This window comes from Trypanosoma conorhini, assembly GCF_003719485.1.
Source record: "Trypanosoma conorhini strain 025E chromosome Unknown Tco_14.4_contig_00148, whole genome shotgun sequence".
Taxonomy (NCBI): Eukaryota; Euglenozoa; class Kinetoplastea; order Trypanosomatida; family Trypanosomatidae; genus Trypanosoma; species Trypanosoma conorhini.
This window is the reverse complement of record NW_021704240.1, coordinates 15,100-33,495: the sequence shown is the minus strand read 5'-3', so window position 1 is coordinate 33,495 and position 18,396 is coordinate 15,100. Positions and strand designations below refer to the sequence as shown.

Here is an 18,396-nt window from a genome sequence, read left to right as displayed (position 1 = left end):
CTTTCTTTGCCTCTCCCTTTTTTTTTCTTTTCTTCTTCTTGTCCATTTCTCGTCTTGCCTTTGGCCTCCCCCTTTACATCTGCGGTCGTGTCTCTGAGGACGTGAGGGCCATCGTTTTTTTTTAATTGCAAATCGTGTTGGCTTCTGCTCCCCTCTGCTGCTGCCGCCGCGCACAACTTGCAGCGGGCCGCGTTTGTGCGTGCGGCGCGGCCCTCGCGCCCGGCAAACCGGCCTGCGCGCCTTGACCGCGTCTTCTTCTCTTTGCCTGTCGTCCCTCGCGAGGGTTCCGCGCGGCGACGCGGCGGCAACGCATCACACACGCAGGCGGAAAGCAGAAAAAAAGGGGATTCCCGCGCCCCCGCAGCTCCGCCTGCGTGCGAGTGTCTCTGCCAACACGGTTAGTTGCAGTTTGCGTGCCTGCGGGAGGGGACAGCACGCAGCTGCAGCCGCAGCCGCAAGAAGGAGTGGAGAAGGCGAGGCACACAATCCTCGTGCGCTCTGGCGCCTGAAGGCCACCAGCCGGCCCAGCGTGGCTGCCTCTGTGCCTCTCTCACTCCTCCACGCTCTCACTCTCACTCTCACTCTCTCCCTTTTCTCCCACTCTTACAGACCCGATGTACAACCCGTACGGCGGCGGACAGCAGCCGGAGCAGCCGTATTACTACCCGCAGGGGCAGCAGCCGCAGCAGTCGCCACCGGCGCAGGCGCAGGCGTTCCCTTCCCCATTGCAGTGGCCGCAATACACAAACCCGCAGTACGGCATCGCCCCTCCTGCTGCTCCTACTGCTCCTACTGCTCCCATGAACAATGGGACCCAACTGCCTGCCCAGTATCGCGATCCTTATGCAGCCGCGACAATGAACGGGGTGCAGGACTATAGCAACTACTATCCCGCCCCCAACTATGCACAACAACCACAGCTGCAGCCACAGTTGCAACCACAGCTACAGCCACAGCCAGAGCAGCCGCTGATGCCACCGCAACAGCAGACGCAGCAGACTGCTGCACCTGCGTCGAATTCTCGGGTCGGCGCCGGCGGGATGGGGCTCGCGACGACGCAGCAGTTAGAAGAAATGCAGCAGCAGCAGCGCCCACAGGGAGCCCCCGCTCCTCCCAGCCGTGCTTCCAGTCAACGGGAGCAGTGCGCCTCGCCCACCGGAAGGTGCGCGCGACCGCCGCCGAAGCGCAGCGTGGACCTAAAAAGTGCCCCCAACCCCCGCCGCGACATCCCGCAGAAGCCCGGAACGGAGGAGATTCCTACGTCCTCGGGTCAGCTGCCGCTAAGCGCCACAGGGTTTATCGCTGTTGATGATGGCAACGCGAATCCAAAGTTTTTTCGCCCCACCACAAACTCCGTTCCCGCCGAGGAGCGGCTTGTGAAGGACAGCAAGGTGTTTTTCGGCGCCGTCTTGGCCCCACTCTGCCGTCCCCTGCATCCACGCGAGGAGGTGCCGCTGGTGGAGGGCCGGCCGCCGGTGCGCTGCCACCGCTGCCGCGCCTACATCTCGTGCCACGCACGCTTCACTGAAATGGGGCGGTATTGGCTCTGCCCCTTCTGCAGCATGGCGAACGAGGTTGCAAGCGAGGACTTTTGCAACCTGGACGCCCGCAGCCAGCGCCTGGACCGAGGGGAGCGGCCGGAGCTGAGCCGTGGCAGCGTGGAGTACGACGTCGGGCCCTACGCGGAGTACGCCCTCCGCGACGAGAAGGAAACCCCGATTGCGGTGCGACCGATGCACTACTTGTTCCTGCTGGATGTTTCGCAGAAGGCCACAGCCACGTTTCTTCCGGACTACGTGGACGCCCTGATGCGCTCCTTGCATGAAATGGCCGAGTACTACCCGCAGTGCCGTGTGGCCTTCATCACATACGCGGCCACGCTGCACTTCTACAACGTGCGTCACCCCCGCATCCCGCAGCTGATTGTGGCCGACGTCGACAACCCATTCGTCCCGCTCCCGTTCACCAGCCTTTGTTGGCTGACGCTGGGCACCGACCTCGACCTCGTGGACGCCTTCCTGATGCGCGTGATGGAGTACGCCGAGGACCTCCGGGAGTCGGACTGCGTCATGGGAGCCGCTGTGCAGGTTGCCACGCTGGTGCTTGCGGGGCAGCACGGCGGTCGTGTCATTCTGTGCGGACACAAAGCGCCACAGCGCGGCGTTGGCGCCCTGAAGCTTCGGGAGCAACATCTTTTATACGGCACCGACAAGGAGAAGGAGTTACTGCGGCCCATGGAAGGGTTTTGGCGGACAACCGCCACTGCGTGTGCGAAGCAGCAGATCTCCTTTGACCTCCACATGTTTGCGGATGAGTACTGTGAATTGGTGACCATTTCGCAGCCGTGTCACCTCTCCAACGGTCGTGTGCACCTTTTTTCCAACTACGACCGCGAGACAGACGCCACGAAGGTGCAGGCCGCATTGAACCAGACACTACTGGAGGAGGCTGGCTATGCGGGCATCTTGCGTGTTCGCTGCAGTGCCGGCATCCGTGTGCAGGCCTACCGTGGCCACTTCATGTCGCAAGACCCACACGACATGGATCTCGCCCACGTGCAGGGCTCCTCCACCTTCTTTGTAGAGTTTGCCCACGAGGGGAAGCTGGAGAAGACGTCCTACGCCTACTTTCAGACGGCGTTGCTGTACACCACCCGTGGCGGGCAGAGGCGCGTGCGGGTGCACTCCTTCCGCATGCCGGTGGTCACAACCCTCTCGGGCGTGTTTGAGGCCGACTTGGAGGCAACACTGATGGGCTACATTCACGAGGCGATTGGGAACTCCGTGAATAAGGGGCTGCAGTACGCCCGCAGCGCGGCACAGGACCGGGTACTGAAGATGCTCATCGCCTACCGTCGGGTGTGCACTTCCAACGTCACCTCCTCGCTGCTGATGCCCTCGCGCCTGCGGCTGATTCCGTTGTTTGTGCTTTCGCTGCTGAAGGCGGACGCGTTTGTGGAGGGCACCACCGTGCCCATTGACGACCGCGTGCAGAAGCTCTTCCTGCTCATGACGCTTCCCATGCATCAGTGCGTGACTTACCTGTACCCCACCCTGTACGCCGTCCACCGCCTCCCCGCCGACCCAAAGAGCGGCGTGCTGGATCCGGAGACGGGCCGCTGCGTGATGCCGGCTTGGCGGCAGCTCATCTTTGACAGCATCACCAACGACGGCGTCTACGTGCTCTGTGACGAGCAGGCACGAATTGTGTACATGTGGGTCGGCTCCGCGGTGGCGCCGGAGGTGGCACTGGAGCTCTTCGGCACCGCGGATGCCTCGCAGGTTGGCCGCACGGTGTTCTTTGACGACTTTGGGGAGAAGCTGAAGAACGTCTTGTACGCCTGTCTCCTGCGGGATGATGGCATGCGGCGGTTTGTGATCCTCCACGAGAAGGACCGCGCCGAGGAGGCGTTCTTCCGGCAGCTGAAGGAGGAGAACGGGGGCGGCTCCATGAGCTACGATCAGCTGCTTGTACACCTCCACCACGAGGTGAGGAAGTCCATGACGTAGGCGGCGCGCTCCCGCGACGGCTTTGCCCGCTTTCCTCTCCTGCTCTCCCCGCCGTGACGCCTCAGCCTTTGCGTGCGTGCGTGCGTGCGTGCGTGTGTGTGTGACGCGCGCACACGTATACACACACGTGTGCTGCAGCGCCTCTTTGTTCCTGGCGCCAGTATGATGTAAATGCGTGCCTCTCGCCCTACTCTCACCTGGGCGTCGCGCCCCGGGTGCGTCTTCCACGACGAGGCATGTGTGTTGTGCGCCCTGCAGGCTCCGGCGGGGATGGAAGGCGCGGCCTGCGGCGGGGAAGAGAAGAGAGGCCCGAGGGACCGCGCGTGCGTGCGTCCGTGCGTGTGCGTGCGAGCGCCGTTCAGCAAAAGAGGTGGCGGACGGGCAAAGACGAAGAGGAAGAAGGGAACCAGCGTGGTTGGGGAGGCTGCCTGGGCGAGCGTTTTTATTTATTTATTTTACCTTTGCCTTCTTCTGCTGCCCCCCGCCCCTGCACGTTTCGCCCGCCCCCATGAAACAAGGTGGAGTAAAAGGAGGAAAGAGGAAAACAAAACAAAAACAAAAACAAAAATAATAAGGGAAAGGCAGGACTGAAACCCCAGCAAACTGCCCGCCCCCTGCTGCCACAAAGGCTGCGGCTACCTGCACCTTTAACTCCCCACCTCCCACTGCCTGCCCCTCGATTTGTTTCTCTCTTCACGGGTCAACCGCGTCACGACGAGGCGCAGCGGGTGGAAGAGCAGCCATGAAGAGAGAAGCTGCGAACGAGCGAGCATGAGTGAGGGGCGGAGTGTCTGTGTGCCTGTGCGTGTCTGTGTGTTTGTACATCTGTTGGGGGTTAAGCTGCTGCTGCTGCTGCTGCTGCTGCTGCTGCTGCACACGTGACTTGCCGTGGACCGTGGTGAGTGCACATGCCGGCGCTTTTCACCACTCACCTCCTTTCCCTTTTTCGTTCCCTTCTCCCTGTGTTCTTGTGCGCGTGTGTGTGTGTGTTTTCCTTTTTATTGCCTTAGCAGTTTTTTGGCGGCGGTGTGGGCGTGTGCTCGGTGGTGATTTTCCTCCCCTTCCACTCCGCCTCAGGTGGTGGAGGAGAGCCGAGTGCAACCGGCATCCCTTCCCACGTGTTGTGGGTGGCGTTGCATGGACCTTTCCTCTGTCTTGCTTGGGCCACTTGCCTTGCGGCGGCACACAGATAGCTAGACAGAAAGGCAGTCGCGCTGGACATCTCTCACCCCCCGCCTCTGCGGCGAAGGCCCACCTGGACTTGAAGCACCGCCGCACGACACCCCATCGAGGACCGGGCGCAGGGGCGCCATGGACACGCGGTTCCATTGCGTGTACCTGCTCACGAGCCTCGACCCGCAGTGTGTGGGGGAGTACTACGTTGGCTACACGGTCAACCCCATTCGGCGTCTGCGGCAGCACAACGGGGAGCTCGTGAGCGGGGCGTGGCGCACCAAGCGCCGTGGGCGTCCGTGGGAGCTCGTTTGCTGCGTCTCCGGCTTCGGAGAGGACCGCATCGCCCTGAAGTTTGAGTGGTGCTGGCAGCACCCGACAAAGTCTACCCGCCTGAAGACGCACATGCCGCAGCTGCGTGGGGTGCACCGCCTTCCATACGCGGTTGGGGTGCTGCATCTCTTGCTGCGGGCCGAACTCTTCGCACGGCTGCAGCTCACGCTCCACGTCTTTGAGCCGGCGCGCTTTGGGGAGGTGGTGGCGGAGCTGCAGCGTCGGGCTCCGTTGCTGCCCCAGTTGTCGGAAACCTCGCTGCTGCGCATAGAGGAGACGACGAAGGAGCGGTTCACGGCCCACCACCTTGCCGGGACGGAGGGGGGAGGGGACGCCGCCGTGGACGGCTGCGTCTACTTCATGACGGCGCAACTCGGCGGCAACGCCGACAGCCACCCCGACGCGGACAACCCCGGCCGGCGCCTGCGGAGCTGCAGGTATCTCTCAGAGGAGGAGGTGCTTCGGCAGCACGCCCGAGTGAAGGAGCTGCTGGAGGCAAACCAATGCCCCTGCTCACTCTGCTCCCTGCCGCTTCGCTCGCCTTACTTTGTGCGGTGCGCCCGCACCCCGTTCTGCGCCCTGCGTGCCCACTTGACATGCCTCGCCATGTGGTTCACGCATGACGCCCTGCGGAGACGCGACTCGGCGGCGGCGGACGCCTCTACCAGGCACTTGTGCAGTGGTGGAAACAGTGACCCGCAACTGGATCGTGATGGCGGCGATGGTGCCGTGGACGCTACGCTCTCAGCCGGGTCGCTGGCTTTTCCTGCCGTGAACATCGCGGACGCACATTCGACGACGAGTGCCGCCTCCCCCGTTGATCCCGGCTGCAATGTTTCGCTGAGCCAGGCGAGTCTCTGCGTCCCGTCGCGGTCGCCGAAGCTGCTGCCGTGCCAGCCTTGCCCATGTCCCTTGTGCGATGAGACGCTGCAGTGGGGGGCGCTGGTGCACGACCTGAAGCGTCGGGCCGTGCTGGAGCGGCGTTGGGCGGAGCGGCAGCGGCGGGAGAAGATGGAGGCGGCACTGGCGGAGCGGCTGCAGCGCATGGAGAACAGCAGCCTGGCGGAGCGACGGTGCCGGCGACAGGAGACGCAGGCGGGGAAGAGGCGGCAGCGCGGGGAGGGGGCTGCGGGGAATCAGCAGAGCCGCGTACTGGACGGTGTGCCTCGCGGCAACACCAATGACGCCGCCCTTCCGTTTTCGCCGCCGCTCTGTGGGGAGGAGCAGGGGCCGCTGCGTGTCGACCGCCGTCGCGGGGGGGCTACTGCACCTGCGGCCCAGGTGACGGCGGGGTGGGGGCACGACTCCATCAGCGACATATGCGACAGCGTGCTGCAGCTGACAGAGTTCAACCTCGAGGATTGGCTAGAGGCATGAATTGTGCCGTTCTCCCACATCTACTCTCATGGTCGCATTCTCTGTGCGTCTTTCTGTGTGTTTTGGGGTTTGTTTTTGCCCTTGCTTCCCTCCCGCCTCGTTGTGGACGTGCACACGCACACACACACGTGGATGCGATGGGGATCGCGTCTGCCTTCACTCTTATTATTATTAGTTATTACTGTCAGCAAGCAGAGAGTGCCTACACAGGCAGACAGACACGGATAGAGAGAGAGACACCGGCATATTCACTGCTGCTGCGGCTTAATGTCATCGGAGAGGGAGCACACGCCGAGTGCGGAGGGGAACTATGGCGTGAACAGAAGAGAAAACATCGTCGCGAGCCGTCGCGGCCGATGGGTGATTAAGCTGGCGCTGGCGCTCTTCCTTTGCCGGAAAGGCAACATGGATGTGGGGGAGATGGCCCGCTTCCACAGTGAACTCTGGAGCTACAAGTCCCTGGCCAACGAGTCACGGGCGCGCAAGTACGCCGCCCCAGACACCGACGTATATACCGCGGGAAGCAAGTGGAAGCAGCGGCTCGGAAGAATGTGGTTGACAGAAGGCTTCGAGGTGTGTGCGGCGGAGTTGGAGTCGTACTTTGAGCAGGAGTTTTCACAACTACAGGTGCAGAGGGAGACGGAAGAGCACAGCGATGAAACCGCGGTCGCGCCCAACGATGCTGACCGCACGGAGGAGGCTCGCACGGACGCTGTGGCCTACACAACCCTGGCCCCGCCCTCAACTCCGCTGCTTGCCCTGGGGGGGTTTGAGCGGCAGCTGGCGCGGCTGCTCCAGGCTGTGCTTACATTTACGCGCAGGCAAAGGAGCATGAAGACGAAAATGAAGCAAGGCTGGATTCCCGCAACGGACATCCTCGATCACCTACAACGCAGCAACTACGGCCAGCTGCAAGACAAAGAGGGGGCAGACGCGGGGCACACGCTGCCCTGGCTGCCGACAACACCGGAGCAGTTGGTGTCGTTGCTGCGGCGTTTCAATCTGCGGCGGCGGCTGCAGTTCTGCTGGAGCGGCGGGCCTACGGCTGCGCCGGCAGCGACAGAGGGAGATGCTTGGGTGCGGGCGGCGTGGGGGCACTGCGCACAACTTGCTGCTGCGGATGTCTTTGAGAGCCATCCGTTGTTGCCGCTAGAGCAGGTGCTGTCACAGTTTACCTCTGCAGTGGAGCTCTACGACTACGTTGAGCATATAGATCACTGGCAGAATCAGGTGAAAAAGCATGGGGGGCGCGCCGTGTTAGACTTTCGGCCCTTTCTTCTGCTGGTGCCTGTGGGTCACTTGTGTCAGGGGGATGAGAGCGGGGAGGCCGCGGAGTGGGACACCGTACTGGCGGCAAATAAGGTATTTCTTCAATCCAGCTTTGTTCGCGTCTCGCAGACATTCTTGAAGCTGCACATGCAGCGAATGGTGCGTGTGGTTCATCCGCTACCGTACTGTGCCGCAGCAAGCGATTCCCCTGACGAGGGCGTGCTGCTGCTGCACCTGAGTGAAATTGACTCCGACGTCATCACTGGGCCAACTGAGGGGGTGAGATACATTCGGGCGGAGGCTCTCTATGGTGACGGGGTGGCCACCGACATCGCCGTGGAGACGCTGCGGCCGCTCAACCAGAGGAAGAGCAGCGAGGGCGTGTGCGACGCTAACAAAGAGGAGGGCGTTAACGGTGGAAGTGGCGGCGGCACCGGGGCTCAGCTCCGCGGCTTCACGCGTCACCTCTTTCAACTTAGCGGGTGGTCGCGCGCGGCAGATCCGGACCCGAATAGCGAAAATAAAAAAACAAGTGAGGACGGCAATGGGAATAGGCTGGGGACGCAGCCTCCCCTTTACTTCGACGCCGCGGCTGCGCGCCGATGCCTGCGGTTTGTTTCTTCTGAAGCCGCAAAGGCATTTGCGGGGCTCGGCGTCCTGGACCTGGGCGTCGTGTGTCCCAGGTGGCTTGCGACCGGCTCCACCCTGCTGGGTTGTAGCGCCGATGCCGCCAAATTGGCGGCCGCTGCCTCCGTCGAGGGCGCGTTTGCCGTGCCGTCGCTTATATTGCCGCGCATGCGCTGCAGCGACGGGGCCGTGCCGTACGGCTGCCAGGAGGCGACGAAGGAAATTCGCATTGAGCTGAGGGCGGGGGCCTTTGCTGCGCTCTGCGTGGGCAGCGAGCGGCAAAAGCAGCCCTTCACGGTGTACTTCCCGCAGGACGCGGCGAATGGCGTGGGCGGTGACGCGCCGTTGGACAACACGCCGATGCTGTTGCTGCGCCCACGGCGCGGCGGCGGCGGCGGCGCCAGACTCACGGCGCCCGAGCGGGAGGGCGAAGAACAAGCCCACCTCCGCCCCCGCGCAGCCTTGCTGCTCTCGTGCATCAACGTCCGGGATGACGAGCTCGGGGACGGGTCGGTCCTCATATCCGTGGAGCTGAGCGAGGAGGACGAGGCGCGGTGTCGTGGTGGCGCGGAGGATGACTTCCACCCCGGGAAGGATACCTGCAGTGGCGGGCGAGGGGCGCTGCGGTGGGCGGTGACGATTTTTGACGTGTGGGAGTTGGAGACGGCGCCGCCGATAGCGGAGCTCGTTGAGCGGGAGTTGGTGCGGCCGCTGCAGCTAAGTCTCCGCGCGACTGACGCGGCGTGCCACTTCCACAACCTCCCCGTGGCTGAGCAGGACGCCCTGCTGCAAAGTCTGCGGGAACAGTTTATTATGGCGGTGACACCGGGGCGAAACGAGGAGCTGGAATACCTCGGCGACGCCATTCTGGACTTTGTGGTGGCCCAGCATACGCTGGAGGCATGGAGGATCGGGCCCATCGTTAGCGAGTCGTCCAACAGGAAGCTTGCCTCGCACCTCCCCGAGACTCTCACCCGCTACCTGCGGTTGCAGTGGCATATTTGCAACGAAAAGCGCAAGGCGGATGTGGTGGAGGCCCTGTTTGGGGCCGTTCTGATGGCGCTCTGGGTGATTCCTCAGAGCAGCGTCGCCGGGGGCCCAGTGACGGCCATTGGTCGTCTTCCATTCACGGGCGTCTTGCAGGCTGTGCGGGGCCTGATGGACGTGCTGTGTTTGGTTCTTGATTAGCCGCTGTGAGTGGGGAGAATGCCTGTCGCGTTTGCCTCGGGTGTCCTCTTTGCTGGGGGCTGATCGTTGCCGCCGTCGTCCCCTTCTTCGCTCGGTTGGGCTTTCTTTCTTCGGCGGCTGTGGACGCCAACGCCACCCGCTTCGTTGAGGCGTGCGGAAGAGCGGGAGACGTCGAGCGTGCACTAGCAGCCGCACCATCGCGGATGGTGCGGGCATTAGCGTCTGTAGGGGTTGCGGGAGTGGGGGAGAGGAGTGGGGCAGCATGATTTATAAGAGGCACACATGGGGAGAGTGGGGGGTGCCTGTGCGTTGGCGCATTGCGGTTTTTTTTAATTTATTTTTTTTTTTTTGCTTTTGCTTCTGTTGCTTTTTGCCCCTCCTTTTTTTTTTCTTTCGCTTCTCGCACTGTCGCTTTGGAGAAACGCCCTCAACTTTCATCGGCGTACGCCAACATCACATCTCAGCCGGCTGGAGCGGGGTGGGAGTGACGGCAGTGAAGCGAAGCGGGAGGGCGCGAGGAGGGAAGGCACGGCGAGGCACACACACACACACATTACACAGGGATATATATTTCTATACTTCCAAGGAGAGCGAGAGGGAGGCCGAGAAAGACGGGGGAGGGGGCAAAAGAAAAAACAAAACAAAACACGAAACAGCCAACAAGGAGAAGCGAAGTAGGGGGCGTGTGCGTGTGTGTGTGTGAGAGAGAGAGCAGAATATCATTAATCTGAAGGAAAGGAGGACATGGAGCGGGCCGCAGTCACCGGAGTTGTGAATAAAGCGATGGCGTCGCCCACCTCCACAGGAGCGGCGGCGGTGGCACCGGCGGCGCCTGGGACGATGGGGGAGCCGAGCAGCTTCAACGTGGATGAGCTGATTCAGTATGTTTTGCAGGGCAAACCGCTGAGCGAGCCTCAGGTGGCGCAGTTGTGCCAGAAGTCCAAGGAGATTTTGGAGAAGGAGGGTAACGTTCACACCGTGCGTGCGCCCGTCACCGTGTGCGGCGACATCCACGGCCAGTTTCATGATTTGCTGGAGCTGCTGAAGATTGGGGGTCTCCCGCCGGACACGAATTACTTGTTCATGGGCGACTACGTGGACCGCGGCTACTACAGTGTGGAGACCGTCACTCTGCTGCTGCTTTTTAAGATACGGTACCCGGAGCGGGTGCAGATCCTGCGCGGCAACCACGAGTCTCGCCAGATCACGCAGGTGTACGGCTTTTATGATGAGTGCGTGCGCAAGTACGGCAGCGCCAATGTGTGGAAGCTGCTGACCGACCTCTTTGACTACCTGCCACTGGCGGCGGTGGTGGAGAACGAGATCTTCTGCCTCCACGGCGGCCTCTCGCCGACTCTGGATAGCCTGGCGCACATTCGTAGCTTAGAGCGCGTGCAGGAGGTGCCCCACGAGGGCCCCATGTGCGACCTCCTCTGGTCGGACCCGGAGGACCGCGACGGGTGGGGCATCAGCCCGCGGGGCGCCGGCTTCACCTTCGGCGCCGACATCTCCGAGCAGTTCTGCCACAACAACGGGCTCAAGATGATTGCGCGGGCGCATCAGCTGGTGACGGACGGCTACAGCTGGGCCCACAACGATCGCCTCGTGACGATATTTAGCGCGCCCAACTACTGCTACCGCTGCGGCAACCTGGCGGGGCTGCTGGAGCTCGACGAGCACATGAACAAGTGCTTCTTCCAGTTTGACCCCGCCCCGCGCCGCGGCGAGGCGCAGGTGTCGAAGAAGACCCCCGACTACTTCCTCTAGCGGGCGGCGGCGGCCGCCGCGGCGCACAACGAGGGGGGTGGGGTGGGGGGCAGGGGAACTAGAAGTTCATAGAGTAGAGAGCGTGGGCCGCATGGCCGTGGAGCTGCAACGCACACGTAAAAAACAAAAAAAAAAGGGAGAGGAGGGGAAACAAACAAACAAACAAACAAACAAACAAACAAACAAACAAACAAAAAGAAAAAAATAAGAGACAGACTGAAATATATGCAGAGAGGTGTGTGTGTGTGCGTGTTTTTTTCTTTTTTTTCCTTTCCCTCCCTCTCTCCCTGTGTGTGTGTGTGTGGAGGGGGACGGGCGGCGCCACGCACGCATGCAGAGCAGAGTATATATATATATATATTTATATACAACTACGTCTGTTTTAAAAAATGTCAAACTTTTTACGTACCAAAACGTGGCTTGAAATGAGTCTTGCGTGAGTCTCTCTCACTCACCCACTCACCACCTCTCCCTTTCCTTTTTTTTTGTCTTCCCTCTTGTTGTTGGTTCTTCGCGTCGCTGTTGACTTCTTTTTTTTTGTTTGGTGGTTTTGTTTCTGCGCCTCCCTCCGTCCGTGCGGCCGACGCGCGTGCGCCTCGCGCCCCCCGCCGCAGTTTCCCAGCGGAGCGAGGCGAAGCGGCCGCCTGCCCCACGGGGGCGAAGTAAACGATGAGAAGAGAAAAAAAAAAGAAACAAAATAAAAGCCAACACACCGGAGAGGGGGCGGGAGGCAACTTCCGCAAGCACGTGGGCCCACTTTAAAAGCACCGTGCACACACACACACTTTGAGTGGATGTCTTTCTTCTTTCTGTGCCTTCTGCACGCGCACGAACGTCCTCGCGCCGCCTCTTTTTGTTTTTGTTTTCTTCCAATCTCTTTTCTTGCTTTCCTTAGGACCGGCACCGTCGCTCCTGCTGTTGCTGTTGCTCTTGTTGGTTTGCTGCATTCCGCCCGATGCTCATTCCTGTGCGCTGCTACTCCTGCGGGAAGGTCATTGGCAACCTCTACGAGACCTACCAGCAGCTGCTCAGCGAGGACTACACCGAGGCGGAGGCGCTCAACGCCCTGAAGCTTGACCGCATGTGCTGCCGCCGCATGATACTCTCGCACATTGACCTCGTGGACGACCTGCTGCCGTACAGCGTGCCGGTGGTGGGGACCATGCCGTTAGTCAACCCGCTGCAGACCCCCACGCCGCACCGCAGGTGAGTTGAAGCAGTGACACGGGCGGCGAGGCGTTTTGCCGCTGAGGCCGCATTGGCACCTCTGAGGTGAAGGGAACGTAACGCAACGGTACAATTCTCCTCCCCCTTTTCTTTCTCTCTTTCGCTCCACTTAATGAAACCGCAGCGAGGAAACAATGCACGCGACTCTGCAGGTATATATATTTCTCTGTCTGTGTGGGTGTGTGTGGGGGGGGGGGGGCAGCAAAGGAGGCACACACCTGGCACTGCGGATTCTCGTGTGTTTGTGTGTGTTTGTTTTTCTGCTCTTGCCACTTGTGTTCCACGGCGCTTCTCTTTTTTTTTTATTTTTGTTCTTCTTCTTGTGCCGTTCTACGCCCTGCGTGTGTGCGCGGCGAAGTCCCAGGCGCCTCCGCTCTGCGGATCGCGTCATGTCCACCGACGATGCTGCCGCGTCAGCGTCGCCTGAGGGCGTGACACGCCCGCCGTCCTCCGCGTCAAGCGGCAGCGAGAGCCGCTGCGGGGTGCAGGGCGAGGCGCCCGCCGTCTGCGAGGCCCCGTCGTTGTCTTCCACGTCGTCACGGGCGACGGTGGCGTCAGAGCTGGCGGGTCTTCTCCGGGCGCACAACGAACGCCAGGCGGAGCTGCGGGCGGCTGGGCGGCGGGCGTGGGAGGAGGTGCAGCAGCGTGCCGAGGCCGCCTGCGACGCCGTGGTGGGCGGCGCCGACGCCGAGGTGAGCGCCGCCTTCGCACGAGAGAAAAAGATTGAGATGGAACTAAAGGCAATTGCCACGCGGTCTGCCCAGCTGCAGCGGCAGATGACGGCGTGGGCCACACTCTTTGGGAGGCTGAATACAGAGCTGAAGGAAGTGGGCGATGTGTCGAATTGGGCCCGGCGCATCGAGGAGGACCTCTCGGAGACCGTGCACGTGCTGGAGGAGCTGGCGGAGCGAAGACGACGGGAACAGGGGGCGCAGCGGCCTCTTGGCAGTTGAGGCGGAAGACTGGCTCTACAAGTCAGGCTTTCCTCTAGGGATTGCGAGGCCGATATACATATATATGTGTGTGTATGCGTAGATGCATGTCTGTGTGGGTTCACCGTCATTATTGTTCTTTTTTTTTTGCTTCACGCGCGTGTGACACGCCCCAATTTCCCTGCGTTTGCGGTTGCGTCTATGGGCGCGTGCGTGGAGTTCGCTGCGAGGCCTTCCACGACGCTTGTCGTTTATTGCTGTGTGTTATTATCATTTTTCATTGCGTGGCTGCGGTTACTGCCTTCGTCGGCTGTTGCCACTTTTTTTTTTCTGCTTTTCCCGCGTGCAGGAGGTGCGTGGCCGGTGGGACGCAGATGCCCTCACCCACGGCCAATAAAAGTTCTGCAGAGCGGGAGGAGCCGGAGGCGGCGCCTGCGCCGACGATCACCTCCGCGGTGCCCTACACGGCGGAGGAGAAGGCCTGCCTGCTGGCGTACCTGACGGCCCCGCCGCAGGAGCAGCAGGAGCAGCAGCGCCGCGACGGGGACGCCGCCTGGGCGGCGAAGACGCTGCCGCTGCTGGCGTCGATGGTGGCGAAGGTGCTGCGGCTCGCCGCGGACAACTACGAGGACGGCGGCACCGCGGGCGCCTCTGCCGCTGACGCGCCGGCCGCCGAGGAGGAGGCGCCGCGGCGCAGCGGGTCCACCGCGCCGAGCAAGATGGATTGCTTCCTCGAGGAGAACGCCTACTTCCTGGAGCAGCTGCAGCTGCAGTCGTGGCCCTTCTTCACGCTGCCACGGCTGTGCGAAATCCTCGCCAACCCGTTCATGTACAACAGCGACGCCTCAGGAAAGCTGCGCGGCGCGAAGCTGCAGGCGGCTGTGCGACGTTGTGTGCTGGCGTCGGCCCCGCTCTTCGCCGTGCCGTCCCCACTCATGTCCATGAGTGAGGTGAATACCGGCTAACCGGCACCCTCCCATCCACTCCGGTGCCCTCTCGCTGCAACCGAACGGGGGCGGCGCGCTCGTGGGAGGGCGCACACAACTCCCCTTTATGCTGTTCGGTTTGCGTGTTGTTATTTCCATCGCAGCCACAGCAGCTTCTCCCTCTTGTCGCAGCGGGCCCTGACTTCTCTCACGTCCTTCTGCTTTTCCCCTCTTACTTGGCCGTCCCGCACTGGAGTTGCAGGGAGAAGAGGAAGTAGAAGTAGTGGTGGCGGTGTCTGTCTCTTGCTGCCTGCGACCTCCCACGGCCGCGCGGAGGCGAAGTAGGAAGGCGAAGGGAGCTGCACGCGTTGGACGGCGGTGCGATGGTGGAGCCGCACCTCTTCACTGGACCGGAGTTCGTGCTGGAGGTCCCGCTGGAGCACCCGCAGCCGCTGCAGCCAAGTGTATTGCTGCAGCTGCAGACGGAGCTGTATAACCTTCTCACACCGACTGTGCGCCGCAAGCTGCAGGCAACGTACGGAGGCAGCAGCAGCAGCAGCAGCAGCGGCGGCGCGGTGCCCCCGCCCCCCGATCGTCTTCTCTTCATTGACGCTGCGGCGACGCCCCTGGCAGACGCGGTCGGGGAGGAAAAATATGTTCAGCTTCTTCTTCTTGTCACGGACTCGCGTGCGGCGGCGGAGCTTTTCAGCATTGGGCTGAAGAATCCTTTTATTGCCCTGCCGCACCGCATGCGGCTGCGCAACCAGTACGCGGGCAGTGGTGGAAAGCCCCGTGGCACGCCTGCGGAGATCTTGCGAAGGAAGGAATCCCTGCGGTCCCGCATGAACTTCGACGAGGACCTGTGGGAGACGCTGCAGAGGTCCCTCACGCCGGAGTGGCTGCAGGAGTTTGAGTCGCGGCACTGCCAACTCCCTGCAGCAGACGGGGTGGCGGCCCCCATGCGTGACACAGAGCGCCATGCGCAGCGCGTGGAGGGGGTGCTGCGGTTCTGCGAGCGGGAGGTGCAGTACGTTGGCGTGATGGACGAGGAGGGCAACGCGAGCCCCTTCCTGCAGGCGATGGGGGTTTTCTACCGCCTCGGGCTCAGCTACCGGGACGCGCTGGTGCACTTTGTGCGGCACCCGCGGCGCCCAATTCGGGCCCTGGCGCTCTTCATCGCACGCTACACCGCCGCCCCGGAGGAGCTGGAGCCCTTCTTCGCCCCCTCCCTCACCGACGAGGTGACGATTGCCTGCGCCGAGGACGCGAGTGTGACGACGTCCATGCGGCAGCTCTGCGCCGACCTCCTGCTGTGCGACGAGGTGTGCGAGGCGTGGCCGCCGACCTACCACGCCTACTGGGTGGAGCACAAGCTGCGCCCCATGATGCACCGTGTCGAGGCGGAGTGGAAACGGCGCGAGGAACTGCGGCAGGCGCGCGCGGGCGACGGCGGCGACGCGCGTGCGGCGGCCACCCCCCCGGGCAACGCAGCGGGAGGGAAAACGGCCGCGAGGGTGCGGGGGTCGGGCACGGGCGTCGGCGTCTTTGGCTTCCGGAACCTGGCGGAGCTGCAGGCGTACGTGCAGGAGAAGGAGCGGGTGCTGGTGCCGCAGCGCATCCTCTCAGTCGCGGCGGCCCCACCGGAGGGCGGCCTCGACGACGTCTACGGCCGCGACGACGACGACGGCGGCGACGACGACGACGACGACTTCCTGATCAAAGTGCGGGTGGAGGGTGACGGTGCGAAGAGCGCGGCCCACCCTCCGCCAAGAGCCGCGGAGGAGGCGCAGGGGCGGCCGCGGGGCGCGGAGCGGCGTAAGCGGGCGCGGGAGTCGGCCGTCACCACCAACACCCGCGCCCTGGTGGTGACGGGGGCGTACCGCACGGTGCTCCGCCTGCTCGGCCGCACCGAGCCGTTTGACAGGCGCGGGGAGCACTACTTGGCGTTCTGAGGCGACGCCCTCCCCCCTCCCCCCCTTCTCCCTCCTTCTCCCTCTCTCTTTCCCTCTCGGCCGGCGGTGGAGGAGGGGGAGGAGAACGAGGGGCACGCCGCGCCACAGACGAGCGTTAATGTTTTTGTTTTGTTCGCCGCTTCCTTTTTTCTTCGTTTTTCTTCTCGTGACCCCCCACTTCTGCACCCCGAGCGTCACTTCTTCGCGAGCCCCGCCTCCTCCTCCTTACTTTTTTTTTCGTCCTCACCGCCGTCTCTCTTCTGCGCCGTCGGCTCCCCGCGGCGGCTGCAAGCAGAGTTTTTTGTTTTTGTTTTTTCGTTTTTGTTTTTTTTCCTTTTTGCGCGTCTGCGGAGAAGCGGGGGGGGGAGAGGCGGTGCAGGACGTGGACACTCACGCAGGCGCCCTCGCTTTTGCACACTCTCACGCACACACACGCTGGGGGCGGGCGCGAGGGAAGAAGAACGACCAGCAAAAAGAGAGAACAAACAAACAAACAAACAAACAAACAAACAGAAGCAGTCAAAACGAAAAAGAAAACAGGAAGGAAGGAGAAGGCGATAAAATATTCCCGTGGGCGAGGCGCCGGTGACGCAGAGGCAGGATGCCAACGGGGTCGGAGTTAGACAAGCTCCGGCGTGAGCGGGCGGCACGGTACAGCCAGCTCAGCGAGGCGGAGAAGCCCCGCGTGGAGCCGTGCCCGGAGTGCCAGGAGCCTCCCTACAAGCGAGAGGTTTGCCCGGAGTCCGGCATATTTCACAACCGCGAGCGCCACACCATCGTGGGGGGCGCCGTTGTGCGGTCCAACATCGTCCGCTCCTCGGAGCTCATGGAGGCCATCGACCGCTCACGGGTGCGGTGGGTGGAGAGCCGGACGCAGCTGGTGCGGGCGGACGCCGCCTCGCTGAACCTCTTTCAGAGCTTCGTGCGGCAGCTGGACTGGTCGCTGCAGCGCTACGGCATCCTCTACGGCAAGTACGACGCCAACCTCAAGACGGTCGAGGTGCACGCGGTGTACGAGCCCGAGCAGCACGGGGACGCGTACACGTTTCACTACCTCCCTGACAAACGTCTCCGTGCCGTGGACCGCATCGCGGAGTTGTTAGGCCTCCGCCGCGTGGGCGCCGTCTGCACACACCCGCCGCGTGACGTGGAGCAGATTGTGCTGAGTTCCCGCGAGATGCTGCTCTGCGCCAGGGAGCAGTCACGCTTTGGCGATGAGTGTGTGCTGCTCACGATGAGCCCCAGCCTCACGACGGGCCGCATCGAGTGTCAGGCGTGGCAGACGTCGCCGCAGGCGGTGCATTTCTATCGCCTTGGCGTACTGCGGGAGAAGTCGGACGACACCGCCGACCTCGAGAGCGCCAAGTACGTCTACAGCAGCATCCCGCTCGAGGTGGCGCAGCAGGACACCGACGAGAAGGGCCACCCGCGTGTCGTGACACGGGCGCCCAGCCACGAAATCGACACACGTTGGTTCACCAGCTACGTGGCGGTGCAGCAGTTTGAGTCGCCGGTGGTGCGGAACCTTTTCTTGCGTGTGTCGCGGCCTGGCATGGAGCCTCCAGCGCTGGCCAACCTGCGCAATTACATGGAGGACCCAAAGCGACGCAACGCGCCGATGCTGGAAAAACTTGCCGACTTCCACGTGCTCATCTTCCTCGCGGAAGACATTTTTTCTCTTGCGGATGACATGCCGGTGATTATTGGCGCCATTACGAAGCAGCGACCGGAGGCAGACGCGATGCACTACGGGGAGCTCCTGAAATCGCACATGAACCTGTGAGCGGCGGAACCGCAGCAGCAGAAGCAGCAGGGATGACAAGTATGGCGGCAACAGCCGTTGCTCTGCAGCTCCAGCGACACGGCCGTCCTTTTCTATGCAGGCGTGCACGTATATATATATATATATATATATGTGCATCTCCTGAGGGCGGAGAGGGGGGAGAAGGCGCAGCTGCCGCCTCTGACGTTCCGCGCGGAGGTGAGAGGGAGGGAAGGGGCGAAGGAAGCCAGACGAAAAAAAAAGGGGGGGGGAAGCAGCGAGGGGCCGCGGCAGCGGCAGCCCTACAGGGGAGTGAGGGCGGGGAGTTGAAGCCGGTGGGCGGTGGGCGTCACG

At 62.5% G+C, this 18,396-nt stretch overlaps 8 protein-coding genes and 1 pseudogene across 8 annotated transcripts, besides 23 other annotated features; all 9 read left to right on the top strand.

Annotated features, from left to right (window-relative positions):
* Positions 1–56: part of a sequence feature (GA-rich) that runs on past the window's edge.
* A 481-nt stretch (positions 57–537) lies between these two features.
* Positions 538–604: a sequence feature (GA-rich).
* Positions 605–614: 10 nt separating this feature from the next.
* Positions 615–3,509, top strand: Tco025E_03334 (putative protein transport protein Sec24C; the record flags this gene model as incomplete). The annotated part of the gene is made up of 1 exon (XM_029370253.1): positions 615–3,509. The coding sequence occupies one exon, from the start codon at positions 615–617 to the stop codon at positions 3,507–3,509; it is 2,895 nt and encodes a 964-aa protein (XP_029229572.1).
* Positions 3,510–3,578: 69 nt separating this feature from the next.
* Positions 3,579–3,604: a microsatellite.
* A 223-nt stretch (positions 3,605–3,827) lies between these two features.
* Positions 3,828–3,863: a microsatellite.
* A 187-nt stretch (positions 3,864–4,050) lies between these two features.
* Positions 4,051–4,083: a microsatellite.
* Positions 4,084–4,296: 213 nt separating this feature from the next.
* Positions 4,297–4,330: a microsatellite.
* Positions 4,331–4,348: 18 nt separating this feature from the next.
* Positions 4,349–4,383: a microsatellite.
* An 87-nt stretch (positions 4,384–4,470) lies between these two features.
* Positions 4,471–4,499: a microsatellite.
* Positions 4,500–4,820: 321 nt separating this feature from the next.
* On the top strand, positions 4,821–6,392 carry Tco025E_03333 (putative structure-specific endonuclease; the record flags this gene model as incomplete). Its single annotated transcript, XM_029370252.1, has 1 exon — positions 4,821–6,392. One exon carries the CDS (start codon positions 4,821–4,823, stop codon positions 6,390–6,392), a length of 1,572 nt encoding a protein of 523 aa, XP_029229571.1.
* A 267-nt stretch (positions 6,393–6,659) lies between these two features.
* On the top strand, positions 6,660–9,476 carry Tco025E_03332 (ribonuclease III; the record flags this gene model as incomplete). The annotated part of the gene is made up of 1 exon (XM_029370251.1): positions 6,660–9,476. One exon carries the CDS (start codon positions 6,660–6,662, stop codon positions 9,474–9,476), a length of 2,817 nt encoding a protein of 938 aa, XP_029229570.1.
* Positions 9,477–9,799: 323 nt separating this feature from the next.
* Positions 9,800–9,870: a sequence feature (A-rich).
* Positions 9,871–10,013: 143 nt separating this feature from the next.
* Positions 10,014–10,036: a microsatellite.
* A 123-nt stretch (positions 10,037–10,159) lies between these two features.
* Positions 10,160–10,178: a microsatellite.
* A 42-nt stretch (positions 10,179–10,220) lies between these two features.
* Tco025E_03331 (putative serine/threonine-protein phosphatase 2A, catalytic subunit) lies at positions 10,221–11,243 on the top strand (the record flags this gene model as incomplete). Its single annotated transcript, XM_029370250.1, has 1 exon — positions 10,221–11,243. The coding sequence occupies one exon, from the start codon at positions 10,221–10,223 to the stop codon at positions 11,241–11,243; it is 1,023 nt and encodes a 340-aa protein (XP_029229569.1).
* A 2-nt stretch (positions 11,244–11,245) lies between these two features.
* Positions 11,246–11,267: a microsatellite.
* A 124-nt stretch (positions 11,268–11,391) lies between these two features.
* Positions 11,392–11,438: a microsatellite.
* A 149-nt stretch (positions 11,439–11,587) lies between these two features.
* Positions 11,588–11,611: a microsatellite.
* Positions 11,612–11,685: 74 nt separating this feature from the next.
* Positions 11,686–11,717: a microsatellite.
* A 205-nt stretch (positions 11,718–11,922) lies between these two features.
* Positions 11,923–11,946: a microsatellite.
* A 133-nt stretch (positions 11,947–12,079) lies between these two features.
* On the top strand, positions 12,080–12,451 carry Tco025E_03330 (DNA-directed RNA polymerase subunit; annotated as a pseudogene).
* A 307-nt stretch (positions 12,452–12,758) lies between these two features.
* Positions 12,759–12,792: a sequence feature (GA-rich).
* A 67-nt stretch (positions 12,793–12,859) lies between these two features.
* Positions 12,860–13,423, top strand: Tco025E_03329 (GCN5-like protein; the record flags this gene model as incomplete). Its single annotated transcript, XM_029370249.1, has 1 exon — positions 12,860–13,423. The coding sequence occupies one exon, from the start codon at positions 12,860–12,862 to the stop codon at positions 13,421–13,423; it is 564 nt and encodes a 187-aa protein (XP_029229568.1).
* A 353-nt stretch (positions 13,424–13,776) lies between these two features.
* Tco025E_03328 (uncharacterized protein) lies at positions 13,777–14,367 on the top strand (the record flags this gene model as incomplete). Its single annotated transcript, XM_029370248.1, has 1 exon — positions 13,777–14,367. The coding sequence occupies one exon, from the start codon at positions 13,777–13,779 to the stop codon at positions 14,365–14,367; it is 591 nt and encodes a 196-aa protein (XP_029229567.1).
* Positions 14,368–14,711: 344 nt separating this feature from the next.
* Positions 14,712–16,280, top strand: Tco025E_03327 (uncharacterized protein; the record flags this gene model as incomplete). The annotated part of the gene is made up of 1 exon (XM_029370247.1): positions 14,712–16,280. One exon carries the CDS (start codon positions 14,712–14,714, stop codon positions 16,278–16,280), a length of 1,569 nt encoding a protein of 522 aa, XP_029229566.1.
* Positions 16,281–16,287: 7 nt separating this feature from the next.
* Positions 16,288–16,338: a sequence feature (G-rich).
* Positions 16,339–16,342: 4 nt separating this feature from the next.
* Positions 16,343–16,371: a microsatellite.
* A 206-nt stretch (positions 16,372–16,577) lies between these two features.
* Positions 16,578–16,619: a sequence feature (A-rich).
* A 141-nt stretch (positions 16,620–16,760) lies between these two features.
* Positions 16,761–16,792: a microsatellite.
* Positions 16,793–16,881: 89 nt separating this feature from the next.
* Tco025E_03326 (nuclear protein localization protein 4) lies at positions 16,882–18,063 on the top strand (the record flags this gene model as incomplete). Its single annotated transcript, XM_029370246.1, has 1 exon — positions 16,882–18,063. The coding sequence occupies one exon, from the start codon at positions 16,882–16,884 to the stop codon at positions 18,061–18,063; it is 1,182 nt and encodes a 393-aa protein (XP_029229565.1).
* An 11-nt stretch (positions 18,064–18,074) lies between these two features.
* Positions 18,075–18,093: a microsatellite.
* Positions 18,094–18,172: 79 nt separating this feature from the next.
* Positions 18,173–18,195: a microsatellite.
* Positions 18,196–18,396: the final 201 nt, after the last annotated feature.